Raw genomic sequence first — 16,163 nt, 5'->3', positions numbered from 1 at the left:
GCAATGAGGCATCCTGAAGTTGCTTCCTGAAAATGAGCACAATCAGATTAAATATAACAGTAAAAAGAATCTAATAAAATGATGGAATGTGTAGTTTTCTCTTAGTTATGTCTGAACGGTATTTATCAATGCAGCATCAAATTATTCAGGTAATCATGCGCATATTTAATTTGATATTTTCTATTTTAAATCAATTTATAACTGAATCGTTTGTCGGACAACATATAACGGGCGATCAAAACAAGTGAAATGAAACAAAAATGTCATTATCATTTTCCAATCGTTGATTATTTGGTCTGGATTCCAGAGGGGCGTGCCTATGTTGGTTGCTTTACGTGCGCGCCCCCTACAGTGTTTACTGCACAAGAGAGTCTTAAGTTGGATCAGTGGTAGTCATCACTATTAAGAAAGGTTGCAGAATATGTACAGTATCTGTGTCTTACCCAATAGTTATACTTAATTGAGGTCTTAAAGGACGACTTGATATTTAAATTATCAAATTATCTAGGATCTCTACTGACAAGAGATTTATTCGCTATGTACAAGTCTCTTTACGCCTTTCGATCCTCGGAGCCCAACTCTCTCCACTTCGCGGCTGGAGAAAGCTTTTTGATCTTGGAACGCAGTAACAAACACTGGTGGCTCGGATCTCGCTGCAGCTCCGGGGAGACCGGCTATATACCTGCCTCTTACATCGAGAAAGTTCAGGTTAGTCCTTTATATACCTTTATGTAGTATAGCAGGCCGAGTGTAATCAGGGAACGTTTACGACGAATCCGTGATTTTTTGTGCTATGATGTGCTTGTCTGCCTAAATGTGCCTGTAATGTCTAATCTAGGCTACTGCCTTGTTTTCGAAATGTCATACGGACTGTGCCGGGCGGGTGCTTGTGCTTGTGCTAGAATCGCAAATGTCGAGCATGGGGCGTAGAGGAGGTCGCCTGCTCTGTTGCAACAGTCATGGTGTTCCCTTTAAAATGGTAAAAGCCTACATCGTAGGCTACGTTATAAACACGGAGAATGCCCAGTGCCTGACCTAATCAGATTGGCTGGGGTTTATGAAATACACTGGATACTGCTGTGTGTAGGGCAAAGTGATGCGAAGAAGATGGGCTTGGCTGCAGGTCGATATGCCAGCTGGAGGGGTTGATGCAGCAGCCAAATCAGCCAAAATGCATTAATTTGTTTCCGCGCATTTGCCCTCTGAGTCATGCGCACAAAATATCCCATGATGGGTCCGGGATCCGATAGGATCCGAAAGTGACCCAGGAGTGGGGCAAACTGTGAGCACAAAAGGATTAGTCACGTTTATTTAAAATTCAGCTCAAGCAGCATTAAATCAAGTTAGCCACCTGCCTCTTACAACGCAACCCAGCCATTCATCAATTAAATTAATCTTTTTGACCTATTGAAAACCACTCTCAACTGATTATATTAGCTCATTATCTGTCTCTTAACATTTTGTTCAGTGACGTATTTGTCATTATTCTTTTCCATGTTCACACAGCAACAATATCCCTACTGTTGGGTTTGCATTCCTTGACCAGTTAGAGAATTGATGAGGCAGTCCAGTGGTTAGGCAGATATTGTTTTTGCGTCACTGCAGTGATCAACCTTGTCTGTCTTTTTCCTCTCCTGTTGTAATTGGCACCAGGACACAAGAGATCTTTGGCATGTGAGTCATGCTCTTGGATGTCTGAGCTACCCCTTTCTAGTTGACACAGCCCTCCTTTACTTTGCATGCAAAATCTGTAAAACAACTACATTCCTTCCCTGTTTATGGGCCCATTGTAAATTCATAGTTATGGTTGTCTTCTCTAGTTGTTTTAGATCATCTTCTGAAGTTACTGTTGTCTGTCAACCATTACTTGATGCTAATGATATTAACTTGAGTAGCTTATCACCTACATGTTCTTTGCATTAGTCTCATATTTTAGAGCAGGTCTGGTCATGTCCTGTTGTCCCTCTTTGTCTCCTCAAATGCAGCTTTTGAGTTTGGCATAATGCTTTTGTCCCCATAGTGCAGCCTGGTCGTGTTGGCATCTCTCTGATGGCTGACAGTCCCTGCTGTTAGATAACTGCCCCAGATTCTTCCGCCTGAGGTCCCATCTCCTCCCAGGCAGAATTTGCTGTTTGTTTTTTTCACACTGTTTCTTGATGGTGTCCCATATGGTGTTACGTTTGGATACGTAAAATTCAAGTCTTCTTTCGTCCTTCTCTCCATCCTCTCGTCTCTCTCTCTCTCCCTGTCACCTTCCATATCTCTTCTGCAGGCTCCAGAGCAGGATGAGGTCTTGCAGTCAATTGACAGAGCAATAGAAGGCATCCACAATGTGGCCATGAAGAATGGAGGCAAATACAACTTAGAGCAGAGAGATGTGCTCCAGTGGGTTCATATTTGCACACACTAAACAATCACACCTGGACTTGAACACATGTACACCCGTTATACACGTGGCTCTGACCACCCTCACTGAATCCGTAAGAGAATTACTAGTAATGAAGCTAGTTGCCATAAGTATATTTTTTTGGCCTTTTTATGCCTTTAATGATAGTGACAGGAAGCGAATGGGAGAGAGAGCAGGGGTGGGATCCGGAAAGGACCACAGGGCGGGAATCGAACCCGGGTCGCCGGTGTACGGTGCAGGTGCCCCAGCCAGTTGTGCCACAGCTGGGGCCTAGTTGCCACAATTTTTGCTTGCTTTATGAGCTAGACCACATTTCATGTGCTAGGCCTAGGGAAATGCAGCATCATTTGTGGCTACTTTTACTGTGGGTGGTATGAAGAAGGGTTCTGATCAGAGATATTGATGGAGACAGAAGTTTTGGTTTGCAGATATGCACAGATTCAAGTCCAGTGAGGGTTATGGACACAACATTCATATCTCATTGACTCAATGTTTGTAATTATTGACAGTAATATTACACATAGATATTACAAGGTTGTTTTGTTTCTCCTTCTGAAGTGGTATGAGTTTGTCATGTGACAGGAACTTCCATCGTTTTTCCTGTCTCCATCCAATTCCTCATTTGTCTCTGTCACCTTGACAGTAATGTCAGGAAAACATTACTTTTTGTTTGCTTCTGCCTTCTCTGCGTATGATATCAGGAAGTTGATACATCACAGAAAGGAAATCCTCTCCCGGCGAAGCCCCACTCCATCCAGCCACAAGCAGGCTCTCCCCTCCTCTGCCAGTGACCTGTCGCTCAGCCACACGCCTCCGCTGCCCAATGGGCTTAACCGACCTTATGGACGCCAGGCCAGCGAGCCAATAGCAGAGCCCCCTGACAGGATGCCAGGAGATCCGGGATTCTATCAGGTTCCCCAAGAAGCACCCATATGCTTCCATAACAGCCTTTTCTGTCAAGCCTCATTTTGTCTGTGTGTCATGATGATGATAAAGTGCACCCTTTCAACCCATCTGATATTTCTACACTGAGATGTTCCACACTGCCGTTATATGATGTGTGTTTTCATCTCCATGTACTCCAGTCTTTGAGTCTCTCATCCCAACTCCTTTTTGTATTCCCTTTGTCCTATAGGTGCCTCCTCAGCCTCGTCGAGCAGCACCAACAACCCCACCCCCACCCGAGAAGCGAAGAGAGACTCGGCGAACAGGTTGGCAGATGATATATACACTTTCACTCGTTTCCCACTGGTTGGTGTCTCAGATATGATACGGTCTCTTGCTGCATTTTTTTCTGTCTGTTTCCTTTTTTGTAACAGAGCCAGACACCATCTCTCGAGTGTCTTCTACAGGTCAAGGTTCCACCAAGGCTTCTCCGAGGGGAGTTTCCCCGTCCAGTAGCTCCATCTCATTAGATTCTGGTTCCACGCACTCTGTGGTGTCTTCGGACGTAAGTCTGCCCAGTGTGGCTGGTACTCCACCTCCGGTGCCCACCCGTGCCAAGGTCCCTCCTCCTCCAGTGGAGCAGCCCCAGCCTAGCCTGTCCCCACAACCAGGTCCATCCAAGAAAGGACCTGCTCCACAGCCTCAGCCACCTCCCCCTCCAGCTCCAGTGTCAGCCAATCAGGAGCCTGCAGAGGCGGAGTGGCCCTTGGCCCCACCCCCAGTGTCTTTAACTCCCCCAGGAAGTCCCACTAAGTCAGATCGATCCTGTGCCCATGACAACAGGGGCAGAACTCATCGAGCTCGTCCGTAAAAACACAGGCCTTAGTTATGAGCTTTCTCGTGTGGCTGTGGGTGTGGTTGTTGGCCACCTGCAAAGCACCATACCCCAGGCAGCCTCGACTCTGGAGCAAATCCTCATCTCATTGGTGGAGAGCAAGGTTAGCTCCCCTCATGTTCGAAAAAAATGTTTGTCCTGGAGTTAATAAATCACACTTCAATCACTGGAATCACTGGAAAGAATCACCCTTGACGTTTTCACTCTATGCTAATTTTGTCCCCTGTCCTCCAGGATTTGGGCACAGCCTTGCCACAGGGGCAAGTGTGCCACGATGAGAAGCGCCTGGAGGTGATCTTTGGAGATCTGGATCGTCACCGTGACGACTCGCAGCAGCGCAGCTGGGCTCTGCATGAGGACCATGCCGTCATAGCTGGATACCTGGAGGAGCTCCTACAGATCCTAGTAAGGGACAAACAGAGCTTACCGTTTCTTACAGGCGCAGTCAAACTGTGATCTGAAATGTTAGATTTGCATACTATTCAGAAGGCAGATTTGAACATTGAATGATTATAGCTGGCCTTTTTTTCTTTGGACTCAAAGTCATTGTGCCTGGAGGCCATATTTACTGTGTGGCCCTGGAACCTCTTCTGCCCCGGATCTTATGTTTTGTCAAAGTTGATGATACATGTGGCAACTTTTTGAGCAATGTTGCTGGGCAGTGGTACTGATTATCATGGTTTTGGTATGTTCCCATTGATATTAGGTAACAGTTTTTGTCTGGAGAACTTTAATCATGGGTAGGCAAATTTTCATGATCGCCTGATCAGATGTGTAGAATTAATTATGTGGTGGCCCAGCAACAGTGCTCAAAAGATTGCCCCCTGTATCATCACCTTTAGCCTCAAACGACAGCTCAAAAATGCCATAGGTTGTCACATATTTGTGTATGCTAAAAAAGTCGCCGGTTTCAGGGTTTTGTCCCACTCACACAACTGTTATTTCTAGAGCAGTATAAAGCTGGTTGTTTCACATATCATTCCACAGGCTGATTCTGGTTAAATTACCAATAATTATTAATTAGACATTATATAAAGTCAAGCTTTCAAGATTGGGAGCCGGTTTCACAAAGCTGTTTTAGACTAGTCTATAGTGTTAGACCAGTCTTAATTTTTATAATAGTCAAATGCAAGTTAGACCGTTTCACCTTTTCCTGGCAATATGGCATATTAAAAGCTTGGAAAAAAGGAAAGTCTTTAAGTTAGACTTAAAACAGTGGTGGGAGAGAACTTAATGTGGGTAGGTAGACTATTCTAGAGTCGGGGTTGTTTTTATCTAAAACAAAAACATTAAAAGAAGACCTATAAATTGTAGAAGATGAAAATACCATAGCTGAAGTGCCATTTGTAAAGACATATGTGCCCTGTTCATCTTGTTTGACCATGTTCTGCTTGGGTAAAATTGAGCTTAGTTGGTTCATTGCACTACATTGCATAGACCTACTTAAGATAGTCAAGAACTAAACTTTGTGCAACGGTTTAATTTAGATGTCTGCCTATCTACTATATCTAAGCCATAGTCAAAGTCTATTTTTGTGAAACCGGCCCCAGAGGTTGCCTACAGTTGATCCTCATCCTATTGCACTTCCACTTGCTTTGACTTGCACCAGACAGCACTAGTTTTCATTCTTTATAGACAAGGAATTGTTATTTCATCTAATACAATGTAATAAAATCCCATGTGTAAAATCAGTATGTGCCTCCCATGTTCAACCTCTGATGCTATTGGCTTATTTTCTGTTTCATGTCAGACGGATGCAGACCCGGAGGTGTGCAAGAGGATGTGTAGGGTCAACCATTCAGAGCCTGTGATGTCTCTTGTCTCATATTACCAGATGGTGAGCAGATATTTATTTTACTTTACTCTTCGTTTTCAATAAAACAAGCTGTACTTGAGTATGTGGATGATGGTCAGTGGTCAATGACAGGATAACAGTCTGGCAAACAGAGTAATTGGTATGTAGTCTTACCTATGTTAAAATTCTATTATTCAGTGAAGAAGATAGAACTACTTTTTCTAAAGCAGTTCTGCAGATAAATTGACAAATTTGTATATGACAAAGGAAATCTGCAGATAATTTGTATATAACGGAGGAAATCTGCAGATAAATTGTATATGACGGAGGAAATCTGCAGATAATTTATATATGACGGAGGAAATCTGCAGATAAATTGTATATGACAAAGGAAATCTGCAGATAATTTGTATATGACGGAGGAAATCTGCAGATAATTTGTATATGACAGAGGAAATCTGCAGATAATTTGTATATGACGGAGGAAATCTGCAGATAAATTGTACAGTATATGACCACAACTACACTTATTTTTTCTTTCCACCTCAAGGAGAACTTTTAAGTGTGAGAAAATATGCTAATACCACAAACTCTCCTAAATCATCCTCCATAAACAGTTAAGAATGAACTTGGCTCAGTGTTTGCCAGTGTTCTCATGAAACTTCATGTTGTTTCCTGTAGACCCTTTTCACTGATTTTCAACCAGAAAAACTCCCTGTAGCCCTTTCCTGATGCCACTGTGTTGACTTGCTGTGTGTCCAGGAGCACCGCGTGTCTCTGCGGCTGCTGCTGCTGAAGGTGTTTGGGGCCGTGTGTGGCCTGGACGCTGCTCTCATCTCCACGCTGCTTAACTCCATCCTGCCCATGGAGCTGGCCCGCGACCTGCAGACTGACACACAGGGTGAGAACTCAACCGCACGAATCATGCAGATATCATGCCATCGTTTTCAGTTCACTCTGACAGGCTTATGAGGACTGTAAACTCTGTGTATTTTGTCATTCTGCATGAGATTATAGATTCATATTATACATAAGATTATAATTAAGAAATGATTTAACTACATGTATATGTAACATGGAATAATGAGATATAACAACAGTTTTAAGTGCTTTAAGTCTGAAAACTTCAGTGTCTGATTTGCTTGAATTCTTCTTTCCCTCCTGTTATTCCCAGAGCATCAGAAGATGTGTTACACGGCATTGGTACTCTCCATGATCTTCTGTATGGGGGAGCAGGTACCTTATCACCATTATGGTAAGTCCAAAATCATTTGTAGCTCACAAACAGATGAAGCTTTAAATGTCAGATCTTCTAGTTGAAATGCTCTTCTGATCTGCTATTTCAGTGATCTGAGATGTTCCTTTCTTTGAATTGAATGCTGCTGATATTCATTTATGAGTTAAGTGAATAGTTGTATATTTGAGCAAGTGTCAGTCAGCAGTTGGAACCCTCTGTGTCCATCTTGTTTCCTACAGAGCATTTGAACAGTGACTTTATGCAGTTCCTCCTGGATGTTATTGAGGATGGCCTACCCTCAGACCCCACTGAACAGCTGCCAGACCTCTTCATCAACCTGGTTCTGGCCTTCAATTTGCATCTGAGCGGTGAGGAGAGAAAGACCGATACATGTGACCAAGCCGGTGAGGCGGATAAATCCACTGACTTGGGTAACCTGCATGTGTAGACAAGCACAGCCTGTCCCTGGACTCAGATTCACAAGCCCAGATGAATGTGGGATGCGAGGGTGTGAGCAAGGAGGCTTAAGGTGTCGGGAATGAGATTTGCTGTGTCCGCACAACACTATCCACTGTCTATAGTTACACTAGCAGTGCTAACTGATAACAAGTAATTTGTGACAAAGTTTTCATTTTAATGTACCCTCATAGTGTGGACTGCAATCCCAGTTGTATTCAGATGAATGTAGTGGATTATGTATCTATATCATGTTTGATTTGATTTCAGTGCTACTGTTTAGCATCTATGAACCTATACTGTTTCCTTCGTAGTGCCAGCCAATAATATGGTCATGAAGACCCTGATCACGAAACCCAATGTGAAGATACTGACAGAGAAAATACTACTGCTGCTAAACCGAGGGGGTGAGTTAGAATTGTACCACCTGCTTATTACCACTTTACAACTTGTCCCTTGTCTGTTTTTAACATCAAAGATTTCCAATAAAGGGTCTATATTTGCAATCCACTTTAAAATTGCTACCTAGATGTCACAGATTTGAATGCCACTGAACGCTTGGACTTTGGTCTTTGAGACAATACATTTTTACCACTTGCTGCATTCTGCCATGAATGAGACCTATCCTACAGTGGGACTGGACAGCTCAAATACGAACTATGGCTCAAATTCAAATAAAATAATTGAAGCGACTATTTCACATTTATGTCCTGTGCCTTCCCCACGCAGATGACCCTGTGTGTGTGTTCAAGCATGAACCTCCTGCTCCGCATTCAGTGCTCAAGTTCCTTCAGGATGTGTTCGCTAACCAAGAGTCCGCCCAGATCTTCTACCGCACCGACATGATGGTGATGATCGACATCTGTGTCCGTCAAATTTCTGACCTGTCAGCTGGAGACAAGGTGAGCTCATACTTCAAGTCACAGACTGGAGATTTGCTAATACTGGTGTACAACTGAGATACTCGGTTCAAAACCGTAGAAGCAACGTCAGAAAATGTTTGTCATGCTGCTGTGTTATGAAGTAGATTGGCAGCTTGATGATTTTATTGGAATGCATTATGCATCTGCATGTCATTGTTTTTAACCCTCTTTCTCGTCATATGTCTCTCTTGTATCTGCACTCCATCTCTGGGGTGCAGCTGAGGATGGAGTACCTGTCTCTCATGCACGCCATCATGCGCTCCACTGACTACCTGGAGCACCAGCACCGCGTGGATGACCTGCGTGCCGCGCTGCAGAGGATCCTCGGGGAGGAGGACGAGATGGGGGCTGCCGACGGCTCCAGCAATGTCCGGCAAATGGACAAGCTCATCGTGCAGGAGATCTACCGAGAGTTCCCCCAGATCTCAGCGGGCAAGAGCTGAGAGCCCCAGGGGAGGCTGGAGGCACCGGCCTCAGGTGGAAGGCAGAGCAAACTGCAGTCTATTCCCCCTGGAGAGGCATCCAAATCGCGTGCCATGACAACATACTTACCAGACAGAACAAAAACAAATCAGTCTTACCCTGTGATCCCTTTTACTAGATTAATGCAATAATAACTAAATCTCACTAAATCTCAAATGTATCTGATACAAATTTGAAATGACAAGTTTGCTCATCATATCCACTGATACTATGGGATTGAATGCTTTGAATGATTAACAGTCAGATTAAAGGAGACATGAGCAGTCGTATCATTCAATTTTTTAAAGTGCTTGTGCCAGATGTGGATGTTCTGCTAAATGCAGGACCCAGACTGCAGTTTCCCTTCTTCCTCTGAGATTCATGCTCTGCTGTGCTTCCTTTATCTGCATTAAAAGTTAAGCTCTCATTGCGTCTCCGCTTTCCCTGCAGGTGTTCGTCGCAGCCAGTTCAACATGCCTACACAAAACACTGTCTTGGTAATGAGGTGCATTGCTGAATGCGAGCTCACTGATATTGTTGTGGTGAAAATAGCTTCCATAGCAACCTGTGGTTAATATCTAAATATCTAGAGCTATGACTTGCAGCCACTTGCTCAGCCTTATAGAAACACAAACCGACAGAAACACGCATTTGTGCTCACTGCTTGCACAAATACACACTCTATGCATATCTCCCTCTCTCGCCCACCCTAACACACACGCACACACTTCCTCTGATTCTGAAGTTCGCAACGCTCTACTTGCCATATTAACTGTTCTTATTCCTCTCCCCTAAAGCACTTAAGCTCTCGCAATACCAGCCAGCTGATGTAAAGGGAATGTCCTCCTGTCAAGAACAAGATAATGTGACAAGATAACTCCTCTCCATTTCTACCTCTCTGTTGTCCTCAACTGACATCTCTCTTGCAGCTTTTTCTCTGTATTGATAGCTATACTGGTACTGTATTGTGATTAGAATGCATACTGTAATGTACCTTCACTTGGACATGACCCAATTGCCTGTTACCCCCCCAGTTCTTATAGCATTGTGTTCCTGAGGGCACCCTTTGTTCAGCATTATAACTGTGATGCTATTAGGTACAGCCACACACCCACACTTTCACAAAACAAACATCATCACATACATTAACACCCTTGAAAGCACGGTATTTAAGGAAAACAGGAACTAGTACGCTTTTCTGTGTGAGACCATTCAGTTACTGAGATGTGTCTGTGTGAGTGGCTACGTATGCTACCTAGTTTTGTGTTAGCACATTTGTGTTGAGAGTGTTGGTTATCATGACTTGTTCTTTCATGGTATGTTTGTCCTGTTTTCCAGGGGTGTGCGTTGCAGTTTGATTAATGATAATAGTATATTTTCCCTTGTTTGAAATTTTTTGGAAAGGCATAGAAGGGGGATGGTAACAAATTGTATTTTCTTAAAGTTTACAAACTATTAAAATGCCAGTCATCTCTCAACAAGCAGTACTGAATGTGTCTGTGTTTGCTCTTATTTTACAAAGTGATGAAAGTTTAAACTCTTTTACCTTTTTTATTATAGGTTGTTTTTATTCCAGATTATACCTTTAATGGGTAGTGAAAAGGCAACCAAATGAACTGATCATCAAAACATTATGATATTATATTTGTTTTATTAATACGATATTGATGTTTAATTTTGAAATATTATGGTTATCACCAATACCAGTATCACCCCTAAATCTGTCATATGCTTTAAGAAGCATAGGACCCCATAAGAGAACTGGCAACATCACACCCTTTACTAAAGGGAAGATCTTAATAATATACAAGAAATTGGTAAGGGCAGGGATGGGGAAATATCTGTTATCAAGCACAGATGTTGCATATTAGATTGATTTAATATAACTGACTGTTATTCATAATATAGGAAAAATAAAATCAACCTGAAATTGGATTCAGAACTTCGGAAACAAGACCAGATGACTTAATTTCTCAGACGTGATATTTGACAACTGAGACTGTACCCCTGATTTCAAATATACACACGTATACATGTATTTACACATGTTTGTATTTATCTCCAGTACTGTCGCCTTTTTAAACTCTGGTTATTACTTTTCTTTTCTCAGAAATGAAGAGTGTTCTTATAAGGGACCAACTTGTTCCTCTAACCTCAAGTTTCCAGAGTCTCAGAAGCTGTTTAACAGCAGCGTTTTTTTTTTTACAACAAACTCAAAGAGAATGATGTGCATGAAATTTGAAATAATACAATGTAGTATTATTTCAAATTTCATGCACATCATTCTCTTTGAGGCACAACAGGTTTCATGATACTATCATTTCACCAAAAGAAAAATGATTTCTGGCAGAAATAATTCCTTTCGACATACAAAAAATACTTCCCTTCTCTATGAACTTGTATAACCAACTAACTAACTAAAAAGCAATGCACCAGCTGCACAGTTCAAAAGCCAGCATCTGTGATGGTAGGGGGTGCATTAGTGATTATGACATGGGCAGCTTGCACATCTAGAAACAAACAATTAATGCTGAATGCCTAGCACTTTGGTCAGTGTAAGCCGTGTAAATGTGCTTTAGAAATAAATTTAGCTTACTTATCCAACCTTTTTTGGAAATGGGGTTGAATATAAGGTATAGACAGGTGATGCAGGCTAGTCTTTCTCAGTTACTTTTGCCTTTATATGTAAAATTCAAGTGAAATGTTGCCTTTTATAGATAATTCAAACTGTATTTTTTCTTCTGAACACAAAACTCATCTGGACTATTTATTTATTTAACATTATTTTATTGTATCTATCTATCTATCTATAAACTATTTCAAATAGATTCACCATTTTCATATTGGACCTCACCTGATACTCCAAAATGTTTTAAAACAATTCAGGCTTTATGAAATCTGAACTACATACAACATTTGTCAGTCTAAGCATCATAATAAATACGTGCACATGCTCACATCTTTTTGAGTCTGAGGTTATAAAAAGACTAGGCTACAAGTTATAAAACGTTCTCAGGCTTTCTCTAAAAGCCCTGACCACATTTTTTAGTTTGACCACAAGTCAAAGACATAAATAAAGGTGACCGTTTTACTTTCAATTGATATGTGGTTGGTCACACAGCAACATATTTTTGACTTGGAGTAAAGAGAACAGCTACTAAGAAGGTAACACTTTGCCATATTATTTTTTCCACATATACTGCAACAGATAAATGTTAGAAACAGTTTTGTTGAACAGCTTTCATACATTTTCATCTATTTGTCATATCAACTATTCCTCCTGCAAATGTTTTTGTTATTTCAAGCGTATGTGTTAGTAATAAGGGGAAATTGTTAAGTAACATTTAGATGAGATCTGATTATCATTTTCTGACAGATGGCAGATGCTGCAGAGGCTGCAATAACAACTCTTATGGACGCCATGTCATACCTTAGTGTTGTGACTGACCGAAAAGCGCTTATTATGACCGCCGCGCAGCGCCGCGCAGCGGTCATATAGGTTTAGTCAGATTTTTTCTTTTTTTTTTTTTTTCTTTTTCGCATGTCCAAATTTCCGTCAAGGATTCTCGAGACACTGAAAGACAGGGGGAGACGAAACTTGGTGGGCATGTAACCCCATATGGATAGCATGGAACCATCGTTTTTCGTTTTGATCTGTAGCCCCCCCCCCCCGCTGGACTGCACCACCGAAAGGAGGGTAGGGCAGACACAGTTTTCTGTGAATATCTCTAGAACCGTAAAGTTTAGGAGGACCATTTTTTTTGTATGTTGATCTCAAGGGGCCATGTCAACCCATTCCATAACCACTCATTTCATGTATAGCGCCACCTAGTTAAACACAAAAAAGTAAAAATGAGGTGTTGTAATCGCAGGTATCTGTGACCTAACATAGTCAAAACTGCACGAAATTGGAAGTGTAGGATCATTAGGACACCCTCTGAATGCACGCCAAGTTTCGTGGAATTCCGTTCATGGGGGGCCACACAATAAATTAATTTATGTTACTATACACCAACTGGCCTGTAGGTGGCCGGAGACAGTTTTCTGTGAATATCTCGAGAACCGTAGGGCCTAGGAGGTCCACCTTTTTTTTGTATGTTGGTCTTAAGGGGGCATGTCAACCCATCCCATTACCACTTATTTCATGTATAGCGCAACCTAGTTAAAAATTAAAAAGCAACAAATTAGGTGTTTTCATCACAATATCTCTGGCTGACATGGTCAAACCTGCACGAAATTGAAAGTGTAGGATCATTATGACACCCTCCGAATGCATGCCAAGTTTTGTGAACTTTCGTTCATGGGGGGCCTTACAATAAAATAATTTATGTGTACATTTAGTGACCGTACACCAACAAGGATTTCCGGGACACTGAAAGACCGGGGTACACGAAACTTGGTGGGCATGTAACCCCACATGGATAGCATGGAACCATCGTTTTTCGTTTTGATCTGTAGCCCCCCCGCTGTACTGGACCCCCCGAAAGGAGGGTAGGGCAGACACAGTTTTCTGTGAATATCTTGAGAACCTAGAATGCCTAGGATGACCAATTTTTTCCGTATGTTTGCCTCCCGGGGTCATGTTAACCCATTCCATGTGCACACATGTGCATAAACAGATACACACGCACACACATACATTCACAGTAATCATACGTATGACACATACTCACACAGTAGACATATGCACGCATGCATGCACATGCACAAACACACATACGCAGGCAAACACACAAGCACGCACGCACACACACACACACACACCCACACACATAAACATAAACGTGTACACGCACACATGCACACAATTCAAGAATTTCTCAGAATTATGAACAGGCAAGATGGGGGGTGGGGTTGTATAAAATGAATTTTACATGTGAAATCTATGAACTAATCATGTTTTGGTACTTGTTGTCTAGCAGATACCAGTGAGAATTGAGTGTGGATAATGCAATTTAGTGAGACAGTTAGAATCATATATGCCTTTCAGCGTGATTTATTTTTGTGGAAAAAATGTGCTGGACTGGGCGGCGGTCATATTTTGTACCGCTCTGCAGTACATCTAGTTAAAATGTGTAACGATACAGACTCCACCCTCACAAATTCACAGTGAGTAAGGATACAGCAAAAACAGCTCAACATAAAGATCAACGTTGTTCATGATCTGAATAAAATGTTATGATGTAAAAGTTAAAGCAGTAGTTCTTAACTGGTCTGGCTTTGGGACCCACAATTTCCCATGTTCATTTAGTCGCGAATGGATACGTTGAACTATGGTAGGACACGTAAAGTGCCTGTAGGCCTACTTGGAACATGCTGATGTTTGGTATTACAATTATAAAGTCTTTAACTCCTGACGTCACCTTTCAAAGTATTCGACAGTTAGTTTCCTTGTGGCATTTTAGTTTTTTCTTTTTTTAAAGTTTTTTTTGGGGGCTTTTTATGCCTTTAGGACAGTTGAGAATGACGGGAAGCGAGTGGGGGAAAGAGTTGGGGTGGGATCCGGAAATGACCACGGGGCGGGTATCAAACCCAGGTCGCCGGCGTACGGTGCAGGTGCCCCAGCCAGTCGCGCCACGGCTGGGGCCTCCTTTTTAGTTTTGATGGTTTCATGCTCTCATGTGCCAGCAATTCACTGCACACCACACATTGGGGTTTCGGTCCCATTTTGTCCTCAATTTAAGTGAATCCATATTATTTTTTAACCCACTAGCTCCGTGACCCACCCAGAACGGTTCTGCGACCCACTTTTGCGTCCCGACCCACCAGTTAAGAAACACTGAGTTAAAGATCATTCAATGAAACATTCTATATTCTGTGTGATTGGTGTTTTGTGTCAGGGTCTACATGAACTCTGGATACTGTGAGATTCCTCTTATTCCTGTAGTGAAGGCAGGCAAACAAGTGATTTGTGGGTTTGGCAAGTAGCCTACCCATCACAAGCAGAAGGACCATATGGAGTCTTCACCTATGACATCGTCCTAAACAAGGCTGCAGTCTGCCGCCTTGCTGTCATGTTCTCTGTCCCCTTTGACCGAAATGTGTATGAGAACTACTATGGTTTGGGTACATTTGATCTAAAACAAGCTTGTGATGCTGCTCTGCTGAAAAGAATGTACTCCGCAGACCAGCAGTCTTTCAAGAGGCGGGCAGCAAATGGTGCTGAGATTAGTATGACGGATAAGGGTTACACCATCAAAGGAACCATGTCTCAAAGTGCTGGTGCGTACATAATAATACATATATTAAAAGATTAAGTGACATAATGGGTCGTAATTTAAATGAAAAGTCTAAAGCTTGTCTAGCTTGTTCAATAACTGCTATATTCCATTTGCAAATGTATACAATGAGAAAGATCAGCAGTGGGTTAGTTAAAGGCCTCAAAAAGAGTCACACCACATGATGTTGTTAGTCTGCATGATAACTTTGCCCAGCATTTAAATTAGGAATTGTAATACTTTCATGAATATGTTGTTCCTTTGTTACATAATTGAAGAATAAATAGACGAAAGCTTTAGTGAGCTAATTCAGTTATTCAGTTTTATCACTGATTTATTTTTCACAAGATGAAATTGAACCTTGACTCTGTTTCAGTAGTCATTGTGTGCTTCTGTGCATAAATAAAGCACGGGAGACGGCGTTGGTCATCTGATCTCACGTGGACTACACTGAATCAGACCCTGATTAGTGGCAGCCTGGCAATTAAGGTATATTTTGTCCCTAACATACTGGGTTAGGCTGATGGGAAGTGTTAATAATCCAGCAATATCAGTTCTTAGAGATTGCTGAGAGTACCAAAAAGAATCAAAAGGGTTTGGTTGGAACATCAACAGTATAGCAGAACAATGGAATTAAAGAACTAAAATTTAGTCCTTCATTGGTTCTAAGTGCTGTTCCCCCATGGATTCTCCCATCACCAGAGGTTAACAGTGAATTACTGAAAGGTAAAAAAGAGCACCCAAATGAAAAAAGTTTTGCAGCATACTGCCAGGGATATTTAAAAACATCATTCTATGGATATGTTCAAATATATACTGATGGATCAAAAGGTCCACAAAATGGGCATTGTGGTATTGGGATGTATATCCCAGAATTTAATAAAA

The 16,163-nt window shown here is 41.9% G+C and overlaps 1 protein-coding gene across 1 annotated transcript; it reads left to right on the top strand.

Annotated features, from left to right (window-relative positions):
- Positions 1-182: 182 nt before the first annotated feature.
- nckipsd (NCK interacting protein with SH3 domain) lies at positions 183-10,547 on the top strand. Its single transcript, XM_076267556.1, is given in 14 exon segments — positions 183-708; positions 2,273-2,385; positions 3,109-3,319; positions 3,543-3,618; positions 3,727-4,112; positions 4,114-4,290; positions 4,422-4,592; positions 5,938-6,024; positions 6,745-6,883; positions 7,157-7,237; positions 7,459-7,587; positions 7,990-8,082; positions 8,405-8,577; positions 8,817-10,547. Coding segments are annotated over 14 exon segments (2,232 nt in total). The 5' UTR covers positions 183-537; the 3' UTR covers positions 9,042-10,547.
- Positions 10,548-16,163: the final 5,616 nt, after the last annotated feature.

This window comes from Alosa pseudoharengus, unplaced genomic scaffold, assembly GCF_046254945.1.
Source record: "Alosa pseudoharengus isolate Yale_2024_CS ecotype anadromous, Long Island Sound unplaced genomic scaffold, YU_APseudo_1.1 YU_APseudo_1.1_scf_5, whole genome shotgun sequence".
In the NCBI taxonomy this organism is placed as follows: domain Eukaryota; kingdom Metazoa; phylum Chordata; class Actinopteri; order Clupeiformes; family Clupeidae; genus Alosa; species Alosa pseudoharengus.
Note: the sequence above shows the minus strand (reverse complement) of the source record. Positions and strands in the feature narration are given on the sequence as shown.